This window comes from Carlito syrichta, unplaced genomic scaffold, assembly GCF_000164805.1.
Source record: "Carlito syrichta isolate Samal-C Ts95f unplaced genomic scaffold, Tarsius_syrichta-2.0.1 Scaffold313175, whole genome shotgun sequence".
Classification (NCBI taxonomy): Eukaryota; Metazoa; Chordata; class Mammalia; order Primates; family Tarsiidae; genus Carlito; species Carlito syrichta.
In genome coordinates this window covers 438,842-452,035 of record NW_007257271.1, presented here as the reverse complement: position 1 = coordinate 452,035, position 13,194 = coordinate 438,842, and the positions used below count along the sequence as shown (strand labels likewise).

At 36.6% G+C, this 13,194-nt stretch overlaps 1 protein-coding gene across 1 annotated transcript in view; it reads right to left on the bottom strand.

The window, feature by feature from the left end:
* FBXL2 (F-box and leucine rich repeat protein 2) overlaps nucleotides 1–733 on the bottom strand; it is a 60,972-nt gene extending 60,239 nt beyond the window's left edge. Inside the window, exons 1-2 of the mRNA XM_021718623.1 lie at nucleotides 672–733; nucleotides 435–528 (exon numbers count right to left, since the gene is read on the bottom strand). Coding sequence (XP_021574298.1) covers nucleotides 435–472 — 38 coding nt within the window. The 5' untranslated portion in view covers nucleotides 473–528; nucleotides 672–733. The remainder of the gene's footprint in view (nucleotides 1–434; nucleotides 529–671) is intronic.
* Nucleotides 734–13,194: the final 12,461 nt, after the last annotated feature.

Sequence of the window (13,194 nt, the reverse complement as noted above, 5' to 3'; positions counted from 1 at the left end):
GATGACTGCAGAATACTTATAAAAACTGCAGTGCCTCAGGGTCAACAATTATTGGTTGATAGCTTTACTTGGTAAATGACAACCAAAATAAGATTTACTGCATATTTGGCGATGCTAGAAATAAAAGACAAAAAGCCTGTTTTATAGTACTCACTGTCACTTAAAACTCTCACAAAATGAATAAAAACATATAAATATATAAAACATATAAATATTTGGAGCTGACAGCATTTTAAGTGCTCACTAAGAACATTTTATAACTGCACTTATTTTTTTGTACTTATTTAAAAACCCATTTGTCAGAAAACATCTGAAACTCTAGGACTTCAGAAACTCACAACCTTAGCAAGAAGGTCTCCTCACATTACTGACGTCATTGTGATTATCTACTGAAACCAACAATGGCACCTACTGAGGATTATTACAATACTTACCACATTACAAAAAGAATCCAGACCAATGCTATGTACATACTTAGTACATTCTGGATTAGACCAAGTAAAATTTAACAACAAGCTGAACAGCGTTCTATAAAACAAAAACAAAAAGTCAGTTAGGCTAATTCTGTCTGTTTTTCTATGCTATGGACTCACAGCGAGAAAGAAGATAGTCTTGGAACTCCATGACTGAATAAAATCTGAACTTTTTATCTAAAATATATCTACACTTACCTTAAGAGAAGTTCTTTGGGTAATTTTTTGTTAATAAGGCCTTCATCATTGTTTGAGAAAACCTATAAAGAAAAAGAAAAAGAAAAAAACTTGTGAAACAGTTCTTCAATCAATGTGAAAAAAAGATTGCATGTCTTTATACTGGACTAGAACAGTCTCAATCATCGCCCTACAGATATGATGATACTAATTTCATGAAGCTACCATACTCCAATAGAGGAACATAAAATATTTTATACTCTATCACTGTTTCATAAAAATGGCAATACACAGTCATTTTAAAACTACATTATATTGGAGGTTGTTGTCAAAACAATTAGGTAAGAAACATATATAAAAGATATCCAGATTGGAAAGAAAGAAGTAAAGCAAACTCTATTTGCAGATGACATGATCTTGTATATAGAAAATTCTAAAAATCCACAAAATATCAATTAAAACTAATCTAGTAGTATCCTACAAGGCTGCAGAATACAATATACAAATATGCAATATACTTATACAAAAATAAATTGCATTTCCATACACTAGCAATGAATAATTAAAAATGAATTTACAAAAATAATCCTATTTACAGCATCAAAATGAATACTTAGAAATAAATTGACCAAAAGAAGTAAAGACTTCCATCTGAAAAACTTATACAAAACATTGTTGAATTTTTTTTTTTTTTAGTCAAGGTCTCACTCTGTTGCCCAGGCTGGAGTGCAGAGGCATGCACATAGCTACTGCATGATCCCTCTGCCTCAGCCTTCCAAGTAGCTGGGACCACAGGCATGCTCCACCACATCTGGGTAATATTTTTACTTATTGTAGAGATAAGATCTCACCAGGTTGCCCAGGCTGGTCTCAAACTTCTGGACTCAGGCAATCCTCTCACCTCAGCCTCGCAAAGTGTTGGGATTACAGGTTTAAACTACCATGGCCAGTGAGAGAAATTAAAGACTTAACTAAATTGAAAGACATCCACATTCATGAATTGTTCTGTGAGCAGCACCTCCTAAACTGATCCACAGATTTAATGTAATCCCTATCAAAACCCTACCTGCCTTTTTTACAGAAATTGACAGGTTGATCTTAAAATTCATATTGAAATGCAAGGGACCCAGAACTAAAACAACTTGAAATAACTAAATTGTAACTAAAGTAATCTTTGAGGCCAGGAGTGGTGGTTCAAACCTGTAATCCCAACACTTTGGGGGGCCAAGGCGAAAGGCTCACCGGAGCCTAGTAGGTCGATGCTGGGGTGGCCGGGAGTATGCCACTGCACTCCTGGGCAACAGAGTGAGACTCCAACTCAAAAAAATAAATAAACAAAATAAAATAATGTTGAAAAAGAAAACCAAAGTTGGAGGGCTCAAACTTTTTCCAAATTTACTAAAAGCTATAGTAATTGAAACAATGTGTTTAGTGGCAAAAGGATAGACATATAGATCAATGGAATAGAACTGAGAGTCCAGAAATAAACCCTCAAATTTATGGGCAGTTGGCTTTTGGTTTTGTTTACTGGAGTCAGACTCTCACTCTGTCACGCAAGGTGGAATGCTGTGACCTGGTTCATGGCTACTGCTGCCTCAATTAGTCTTCCAAATAGTCTTCCAAATAGAACTAGTTTTCCAAATAGAACTACAGGTGCATGCCACCATGCCTGGCTAATTTTTGCATTTATTGTAGAGACGAGGTCTTGCCAAGTTGCCCAGGCTGGTCTTAAATCCCTGGGCTCAGTCAATCCTCTCACCTCTGACTCCCAAAGTGCTCCAATAACAGACGTGAGTCACCATGCCCTGCTGGGCAGTTGTTTTAAATGGAGAAAAAAAATTGTCTTTTCAAACACTGGTACCAGGACAACTAGATACCCACAAGCAAAATGATGAATTTGTACCCTGTACCTCATGCCATTTAAGAAAATAATTCAAAATGGCTCAGAGACCTAAATAAATAGAAGAGCTAAAATTATAACCCACAGAAGAAAACATTAGCATAAATCTTGGTGACCCTGGATTATACAATGGTTTCTTAGATATGACACTGAAAGTAAAAGCAGCCAAAGAAAAAATAGAATAACTGGACTTCATCAAACTTAAAAACCTTTGTGCTTCAAGGACATCATCAAGGAAGTAGAAAGAAACCCCACAAAATAGGAGAAAATATTTGCAAATCTCATATCTGACAAGAGACTTGTATCCAAAATACATAAAGAACTCCCAAAACTAACAGTAAAAGATAGCCTAATTAAAAATGGGCAAAGAATCTGAATAGGCATTTCTGCAAAGAAGATACACAAATGGCCAATACACACATGAAAAGATGTTTAACACAATTAGTCATTAGAGAAGTATAGGTCAAAATCATAAGTAAGTTATTTCACATCCACATACTTTGGATGGCTAAAATAAAAAAAAGACATAACAAGCATGTGGAGAAATTGGAACTCTGATACACTGCTAGTGAGAATATAAAATGGTGCAACTGCTTTGAAAAACAATCCAGTAGTTCCTCAAAGGTTTAACAGTCACCACATGACCCAACAATTCTACTTGTAAGTCAATATTCAAGGGAAATAAAAACATATGTCCATACAAAAACTTGTACATGAATGTACATAGCAGCATTATTCAAAGTAGTCAAATAGTGGAAACAATTCAAAACAAATGTTTATTAGCTGATGAATGGATCAACAAAATGTGGTATAACCATACAAAGGAATACTGTTCAGCAATAAAAAGAAATGAAATACTGTTACATGTTACAACAGGAATAAGCCTGAGAAACCTTATGCATCTGAAAGAAGACAGATACAAAAAGTCACATATTATATGTTTCCATTTACATTAAATGTCCAGAAAAAGTAAATCATGGAGACAGAAAATAGAGTCATGGTTGCTCAGTACTAGGAAGCGACTGCTAATGACAATGAGGCTTCTTTTTGAAGTTATAAAAATGTTCTTGAATTAGACAGTTGTAATGACCATACAACCTGGTGAACATGCTAAATCCCACTGAACTGTACGTACATTTTAAATGAGTGAAATTTATAATAATGACAAATATCTCAATTTAAACAACATGGATTTAAAAACACGTAAATCACAATCCACCAGAGCAAAACTGCAGAAGTGGAAATGAGGCCATCAATAACACCCTGCATTTATTCTCATAGTACAGTGGTGTCAGTGATGAGTCTTGTATGTTGCCCGTGTGAAAGACTAATGCTTAGGAAGTACCTCCTGTATTTCATGCTCCAGTAAGCACTGTGCTAGATGAATTAGCCAAAGTATCTCATTTAATCTTTTTCTAGTTCCTTGAGGTATAAATTATAGATTTTGGATCTCTCTTCTTGTTTAATGTAAGTATTTACAACTATAAGTTTTCATCTAAGCACTGAGTTCACTGCATTCCATAAACTTTGATATGTTGTCTACATTTCTATTCATTGTAAAGTATTTTTCAATACTCTTATTTTTTTTTTGCCCATTAAGATTGTGGTTAATTGCCACAGATTTGTGAATTTTCTAGTCTTTCTTCTATTATTAACTTCTAGCTTCATTCCATTGTCATTAGAGAAGATACTTTGTATTATTCCAATCTTTTGAAATTTATTGAGACTTGTTTTGTGGTCTAACACAAGGCCTATCCTGAAGAATGTTCTACACACACTTGAGAAGAATGTGTACCCTGCTATGGTTGGGTGAAGTGTTCTACCTCTCTCCTAGGACTAGTTGGTTTATGGTGTTGTTGAAGACTTCTATTTCCTTATTATCCTGCGGTCTAAATGTTCCATTACTGAAAATATGGTACTGAAGTCTCCAACTGATAATGAGGGGGTGGTGAGTGACATCGTGACAACCTTCATGTATTTCAATAGTCAGAAGGTTGGTCTTATTTTCTGTTATTATTACAAAAGCCAGTGAATCAAAGTTACAAGATTTCAACTCAAAATACAGGGACAAAAAACTTTTTCTAGCAATTAGAACAGCCCACACTAGAATGCTCTGTTCTTTAAAGCAGTGATGCTCTATCCACAGTGCTCCTGCAGAGCCCACAGAACCAGGAATGTCAGAGAAAGGAATCCCTTTTTCAGTGAGAGACATGACTAGGGAACCTCTAAGAACCAAATCTAAATTATCGAAAGTCTATAATATAGGTTCTGTCACTTACATCTCAGTAAATCTTAACTTTTTAACTCTTCTGTGCCATAGTTTCCCCTTCAGCAAAATGAAGATAGTAATAGAACCTACCACAAAGGTTGTTGTGAATTAAACGAATAAAGTGCTTGGAACAGAGGCATGCAGTAAGTGCTCAACAAGTGGTAGCTATACTGATAGTTGTGAAGTGTCCGACTTTTCTCTTCAGTTCTTCAGTTTGCTGCGCATGTGCGGACTGCTGTTTGGTGCATATGTGTTTACAATTCCTCTAATATTAATAGTACCTGTAGAAATTGGCCTTGCATCAACATATTATCACTTTTGTCTCATGTAACAATTTGTGACTTAGTCTATTTTGTCTTATATTAGTACAGCCACCCGATTTCACTTTTAACTTGTCTTTAGATCTAACAAGAATCTCTTATAGACAGGATAAAACTGGATCATATGTGGGTTTTTGTTAGTTTATTTTTATCCATTCTGCCAGTCTGTGACTTTTAATTGGTGGATTTCATCATTTTGCATTTAAGTAATTACTGATAAGAAAGGACTTCTGCCATTTTGCTATTTTTTAAAAAGAAGTCTGCAGCTTAAGTGTATTATTTCACAATGCCAATTTAGTCAAGTTGGTTGCCAGTGATATTCAAATCTTTTATATCCTTGCTGATTTTTTTCTCCACAAGTTTTATTACTTAGTGACAGAGATGTTATTATATCCAACTATGATTGTGGTTTTCCTTCCTTTTCTCCTTGGTTTGCTTCATGTATTTTGAAGTTTTGTTGTAAGGTACATACATACTTAAGATAATTATGTATTAGCCAGGCATGGTGGCTAACACCTGTAATCCCAGCACTTTGGGAGGTGGTGGTGAGATCTTGTTTCTACAATAAATAAAAAAAATTAGCTGGGAATGGTGGCACATGCCTGTAGTCTCAGCTACCTGGAAGGCTGAGGCAGAAGGATTGCCTGAGTGCCTGAGTCCAGCAGATCACAGAGTGAGTCTCCGACTCAAAAAAATAAAGATTTTATATATATATATATATATAGTGAATTGGCTCTTTTATCATTATAAACTGTCCTTCTTTCTCTCTAGCGATGATCCTTGTCTTAAAGTCTACTCTGACTATTAATATAGCAGCATCAGCTTATACTTTTTCCAGGATACATCTTTTTCACCCTTTTATTTTCAATCTGTGCTTTTATAGTTATAGTGATTCCTAAAGACAGCACATAGTTAGGCCATACTATTTTATCCAGTCTGACAACTGTTACCTTTTACTTGGAGGGTATCATCTTTTTATATTTAATGTAATTATTGATATGACTGATTTTTAAGCCTACCATCTTTATATTTATTTTCTATTTGCCCCATTTGTTCTTTGTGACTCTATCCTGATTTCCTAACTTCTTTTTGGTAAAGCAATATCTATTCTATTTCTTTCACTAACCATATAGCTGTACCTCTTTGTATTATTTTTTCATGATTGTTCTAATGATTAGAGTACATCTTTAACTTATCACAACCTAACTTCATTTAACTACCTCCTGCTTTTTGTGTACTTACTGTCATATGGCTTACTTCTACTTACAATATATAATTAGGTAATTATACATTGTTATTACTTCTGCTTTAAATATTCCATATTTTTTGAATAAATGTATATAAAAAAGTTATTTTAAAAGGCCTCTTATATTTAACCACATATTTACCTTTCCTGCTGCAATTGTTTCCTTCTTTCATATCTGAGCCACCTTTATCATTTCCCTTCAGCATAAAGAAATTCTTGAACTTCTTTTAACATTTCATGTTAGGTAGATCTGGTGCAAATTGTTTCTTGTTCTGTCAGAAAATATCTTCACTTCTCCTTCACTTTCAAACCTAGAATTCCAGGTTAGCAGATTTGTTTTTTATTTATACATATATAGTATTTTTTAAAAGTATTTCATTGTCCTCTGACCTGCATTGTTTGTGATGTTGGTTATCATTCAAATTATTGTTCCTCTTTATGCAATCTTTTTTTTTTCTTTTCTACCTCATTTTAAGATTTCCTTTATAGAAATCTTTGATTCTCAGAAATTTGACTATGATGTGCCTCCATTTAGACTTCTTTGTTTTTATCTTGCTTAGGGTTAGCTGACCTTGGATAAATGGGCTAACGTTTCCATCAATTTTGAAATTTTCTTTGGCAATTATCCTGTCAGATATTTCCTTTGTTCCTGTTCTTCCTCCCCTCCTCCTTGGACTCTACGTGTATGTTACACAACTTGGTGTTGTCCTACAGATCTTGGATGGTAATGATTTTATTGATCTGTCCTCAAGTTTAGTGATACTTTCTTCTGCTATGTCCAGTCTGCTATAAGCCCATCAAATGCATTCTTCATTCCTGATATATTTTTCATTTCTAGTATTTCCATTTGGCTCTTTTTATAGTTTACAATCATCTGCTGAAATGCTCCATCTGTTCATCCATGTTGTTCAACATCTGGGCCATCACTATTATTTCTATTGTCTCTTTCTTCTCCTAACCATGGGTCATATTTTATTTCTTTGTCTGTCTCATAATTTGTTATTTCATACCAAATATTGCGTTTAAAAGAACAACAATTTATCCCATAAAGGGAAGCTCCTTCTTCAATTAAGCTGTTGGTACACTGGGGGTAGAGGCGGAATCTTTTAACCTATACCTGAGTTGAGTTCGAGGTTTGTATTAGTTAGATTCAGTTCATGATTGATTTATAATGATTTTAGGGTGAAATCAGAACTTTACCTTTGGGAGAAGTTGAAATCTGAGCACCCCTGAAATGTCACAGATCTCTTTGAGCTTTACAGCCTAACTGCGAGCTTTCCAAACTGTGAGATATCTATACACCCTCTCCTTCCTCCAACCCCACATTCTCACTGCCAGCTGGGGAGCTGCCTTTGTTCTGCAGTAACACCCTCTGCTTTCTGTGCCTTGGGAAGCTCTCTCTCCACCCAGTAACCCTGACTCCACCTTCTCAAAGACTACAGTGCCATGCCCCTAGTCTGTTGCAGCCCCAGCCTTACACTTGATAGGGGTCCCTAACATCAGAGGGACTATTCCCTGCCATTCCTTCAGCAGGCTCCACCCACCTCAGGGGGATTCTTTTTAGTTATGTTACCATTTCCCCAGTCTCCAAACTCCTACCTCGTTGTACTCATTGAAGGCCCATGGGAAAAAATTGGCAGGTAGGTGCAGTCTTGCTCTGTGACTATGAGGCAAGTTATTCAGTGCAGATTAGACATAGATAGACAAGTTTTCTTAGGTAAGTCTAAATTAAAATAGGGTCAGCATTTATTCATCTTTCTCGTGGGTACACAACCTTTTATGGGTACATGACCAGGCACACCAGAACTGACCACCTTGGGTGCTAGAATGTGGATCTACCAATGCAGTAAATCACAGAAACAATAGGGAATTACCCAAAACACAGGCATGGTATTCTAAGAAAAGCTCAAATCTAGTTCGGCAATAACTTTAATTATTTATAAGGTACTTGTAACCTTAGAAGGTTAAGAGATGGTAATCAAAATCAATGATCAGACACCTGCGGCCCACCTCTCAGCTCATATAAAGTGGAGAGATGGTAGTCAAAACTCATGATCACATACCCGCAGCCCACCGCTCTCAGCTCACGGTTTGCTGAGTCATCACTGTAAAAGCATATAAAGCTTCTTATCAAAGGCGAGTATGTGTCCTTTCTCTTTATGCATCCATGCCCTTTGGGCATGCCTCTTTCTTTCTAATAAACTCTGTCTTAAACTATACCTGAGGCTTGCTCTGAAATTCTTTTCTGTGGCCAAGTCAAAAGAACTCATGGAGTAACATATCACACCCCCCATCAGCTGAAACTCTTGGGGATTCCAAACAGTCACTCCAGCCCACATGCAGTTAATAAAAGTTTAGCTGACTTATCTTCAACTGTCTATGGCAGATTCCTCCTCTTGCTGTTACACCATAAATGAAAGTATCTTATCTCTCTCTCTCTTTTTTTCTAGGAAGTGCTCATTACTTTCTAGATTTTAGCTTGTTTACATTGTTTTGTGTCCTCAGTTCTCTGGCAGGTTTTTTTTTTTGAGTTGGAGTCTCACTCTGTCACCCGGACTGGCAGGTTTTTTTAAAGCATTATGATTTTCTCATTATTAAGGTGGAACAATGTTTAACTGCTGTAACTTTCAACATCCTAACAGAAAGTGGAAGAATGTATTAATATTATTTTGGATAGAAGAAAAACAGACTTGGAGAAAATAAATAACTTGACCAAGGTTCAGAGCTAAAAAATAAAAAACTCTACAATCTAAATTTACATTTTATGACTCTAACTCCAGGGTTCTTTATGCTGCACAGCAGCAATAAAGGCTGTTTGACTCTAGGCAAGTCATTTATTTATTTCCTCTTTTAATTTTTTTATTTTAAAGATGTAGGGTATGGGCAAGTCATTTAACCTGTCAGTATTTCTAGTTTGTAAAAGAAAGAGTTGTACTAGATCAGCTCAAAAGTCTCTTCCCAACTCTAAGCCTTCAAGATTCAATGAAGTCTTTGTTTTTATGATGTATACCATTACTCAGTTTCTGAAAGGATAACTGTGTGATAAATGTCGTTTAGATGTTTGATAAGAATTTCAAATTTATCAAGTCTAAAAAACAAATCCTGCTTTCTTCTTCCCTATCCCAAACTTGCTCTTCCCATAGTCATCATCTCAGTAAACAGCAATTCCTTCTTTCTCTTGTTCAGGCTAAAATTAATGAAGTCATCCTTTACTTTCTTTTCTTTTCTATTCCATAAACAATCCAACAGCTATTCCTATAAATTACTGCAACAATAATGCCCAATGCACCTGCTTTTCTCCTCTTCCCGCTCACCCTTACCACAGAATAGTCCCCCTTATAAAATGTAAGAGATATACGTCCCTCCTTTACTAAAACCCTGGCAATCACTTCCCCATCAACCAAAGGAAAAGTCAAAGTTCTTACTTGACATGGCTTATAAATCCTGCATAATCTGACCCTCTTGACTACTTTAGTCTTTCCTCCTCCCATGCTCCCTCCAACTACACTCAAGCCCCACTGGTTTTCTTGCTGCCCTCCAACACTCCATCCAGGTTATGTTCTTGCCTCAGGACCCTTGACTAGTACCCTCTGCCTGAATTTTTCTTCAGGCAATTCCATGGCACATCCTCTGCTCAAATGTCACTTCATCAGAGAGGCCTTCCTTTCCACTCTACATTAAAAGCAACTCGTCCCTCCCCTCAGCTACACTCCAGTCCTGCCCTACAGCTTTCTCTCTCCTACCCTCCTTTACTTTTCTCCAAAGCACTTTGCACCACTGTATCTGTTTGTTGTCTGCCTTCCTGCCACTGGAATGTAAGCTCCACGAGCACAGAAGCATCCTCATTCTATGCACTGCTGGATACCCACCGACTAGAACAAAGATTAGCACATAGTAGCACACAATAAATATTTGCTGGATAGAAAACCAACCAACAGCCAGGCACCGTGGCTCATACCTGTCTCTTTGGGATGCTAAGGAGAGAGGGTTGCCTGAGCCCAGGAGTTCAAGATCAGCGTGGCCAACATGGCGAGACCTTTTCTCTACAATAAGTCAAAAAATTAACTGGGCAGGGTGGCGCACACCTGTCGTTTCAGTTATTTGGAAGGCAAAGGCGGAAGGGTCACCTGAGCCCCACAGATCAAGGCTGTGGTAGCCGTGATTGTGGCACTGCACTGCAGCATGGGTGACAGAGTAAGACTGACTCAAAAAAACAAAACAAAAGCAAGAAACCACAAAGAACAGAAAAATCAGTGAAAAGACACAATTGTAGAGATAGCACTGAAAAATGGGACATCTGGGTTTGTTTTAATTCTAACTCCACAAAATCTTCCCAACAAATTCTGCTTCTCTAGACCTCCCTGGTCCACTCCATCTCTCTCCTAGACACCTCAGTGCAGTGGCTTATGTAGATAAAGTGAGGTAGGGAAAGTAGTGGTAAAAGAGTAGCCCAACCCATGGCTGTCCATATCTGAGTTTTGGTTGTATGAACTGAAAGAAGAAGAATAAATCCTGCACGATGTCATTAAACAATATTATAACAGCTTGTCATAAAATTTAAAAAGAGTCTTCTGGCTCAGCTGACTAAGACATTGAGACTCTTAATCTTGGTGTAGTACATTTATGCCAGGCACTGGGCACAATCTTTAGTTTGGAAAAAAGCCATGATGCGATGGTTAAGATCTCAGACTTTGGAAACAGACTGGTTGAACGCAAATCCTGGCTCTGCCACTCACTACTATGTGACCCTGGGCAAACTGCCTATTCAATCCAGGCCTATTAAATGGGTATAATAGGGATGTTGTAAGTACTAAGTAAGACAAATGTGACTGGGTACAGAGAATGGGCTCTATGAAAGAGAGCTATTTTACAATTACTAAAAATTACTCTCCACCTCACAACAGTGTGAACAAAAGGGAGATCGATGTTGTCGAGAGTAAGAAAATTAATATACACAAACCTCTACTTTTCATGATCTACCACATGACAGAGAGAACAAAGCTGTCTGTAATCCCTGAATTAAGAAAATAACTTTAATGTGAAAAACTGCAATTAAATATTTGATTGTGAGGTTCCCCCTATCTTGTGCTTCCCAACACTTCTGATACGTCCTAACCACAGACAAACACAGAAAGGGAAGTGCCAAAACAGGAGGAAAGTCCAAATGAACAAATAAAAATAGGAAAATTATATGATACAATGCTATTATTTATTTCCAAAAAGTAAATCTGCTTTACAAGCCAAAGTATTAAACAATAACAAAAACTTGATGACAAGTAATTGATATTTCAATATGTATTGTTCCATATAAGTTAAAACTTAAACAATCAGTTGATGCTTTTTTGTAACAACTGTAGAATATAAAACTAAAATAAATCTAAAAATTATTAGGAAAATCTCAGAAGACAGTATTTTTAAAAATACTGTTTCATCCTCCACATCCAAAGGTTTTATGTACAACACTTGTCTTTGTGATTCAAAAAAAGCAGATGCCAAGTCCTGAACATGAACTGAAGTGACAGGAGAAACTCTCAATGCTATTATAGCCATGAATAAGAGCCCTGATCTAATTCATCTGTCTTCGTTAATACCTTCTCATTTCAACTCTGTGGAAAAATGGAAGGAAAAGGAAGAGGGGAGAAAGCTAGGTATGCCTGCTCTGTTCTGTGGCATCCCACCTAGTGCCAGGAGCAACAAAATAAAGTCATTCATAAGTGCCTAAAAACTTTAAAGTCCAAATAAGAAAGCAAGCTGATAAACAGGTTCTGAAGCAAACTGCCTGGTTTTGAAACCTAGCTCAATTTATGAGCTGGGTGACCTGGGCAAATTAATTTACCTCCCTGTGTCTCAGTTTCCTCATCCCTGAGATGGGGAAATGGTATCTTCCTCACAGGGTAGTGAGAGTTTAAGACACTAAGAAAATGCCTTACACACAGAATGTATGCATATACAATAAATATTAGCTGTCATTATTATTATAGAGGCAATTAGAAACAATTGGTTTAACTGAAGAACTTTTCAATAAGAAATAGTAAAGCAGAGTTCCAAAATGAATGTGCAAAGTCATTTATATCAACTGCTGTAGTCATATGTTTCGATTCAAGCATTAAGGAAGTGTTATGTGATCTGGAATACCATTTCAGGGATTACATAGGCAGCCTCTTCAGCCCTCCCCCTCCTGTACCCACCATTCCCCACTTCTACCAGAGCCTTGGCATCTTATCAATCAATGAAACCTCTTCTATGACCTAAATTCTTAATGCTCGAAGATATACAAAAAAGCAAAGCATTCCCAAGTTCAGCAAAGAACCACAACACAAAAAAGTTCAGTAAATGCTCTTAAAGTGAAACTCTAAAATTCACAATAGTGAATCAGGGTGGGCTGGGTGTCTGGGTGAGAAGGGTGGAAGAAGAAAAAGTAAAGGAAAATGGACAACAGAAAGAATACGAGACTTCAGAGACCTGTGGAAATTTAATTCCTGGATATTCTTTCTTTCTCCTGGTTATAATTGTAAGGGCTTTTCTTATATTTAACATATAAAAGTAAATGCAATATTTAAAACACTTAGATTTTCACAAAATTCACATTCTGAAATGCTTGCCAGCTCCATTAATTTGTCACTTAAAAAACAATTCAGAATTCTAAAATAATCATACACAAAATTTTAACAGACAGTCTATCTATACAGTACTGGGCCTTGTGGGTGTTCTTTTCCTGCTCCCAACAAGCCACACACACTCGGGAACTTTTCTAGAGTCAATGAGAGATACAGACCATTCACCTTCTCTCACCACCACCCCTCTCCTTG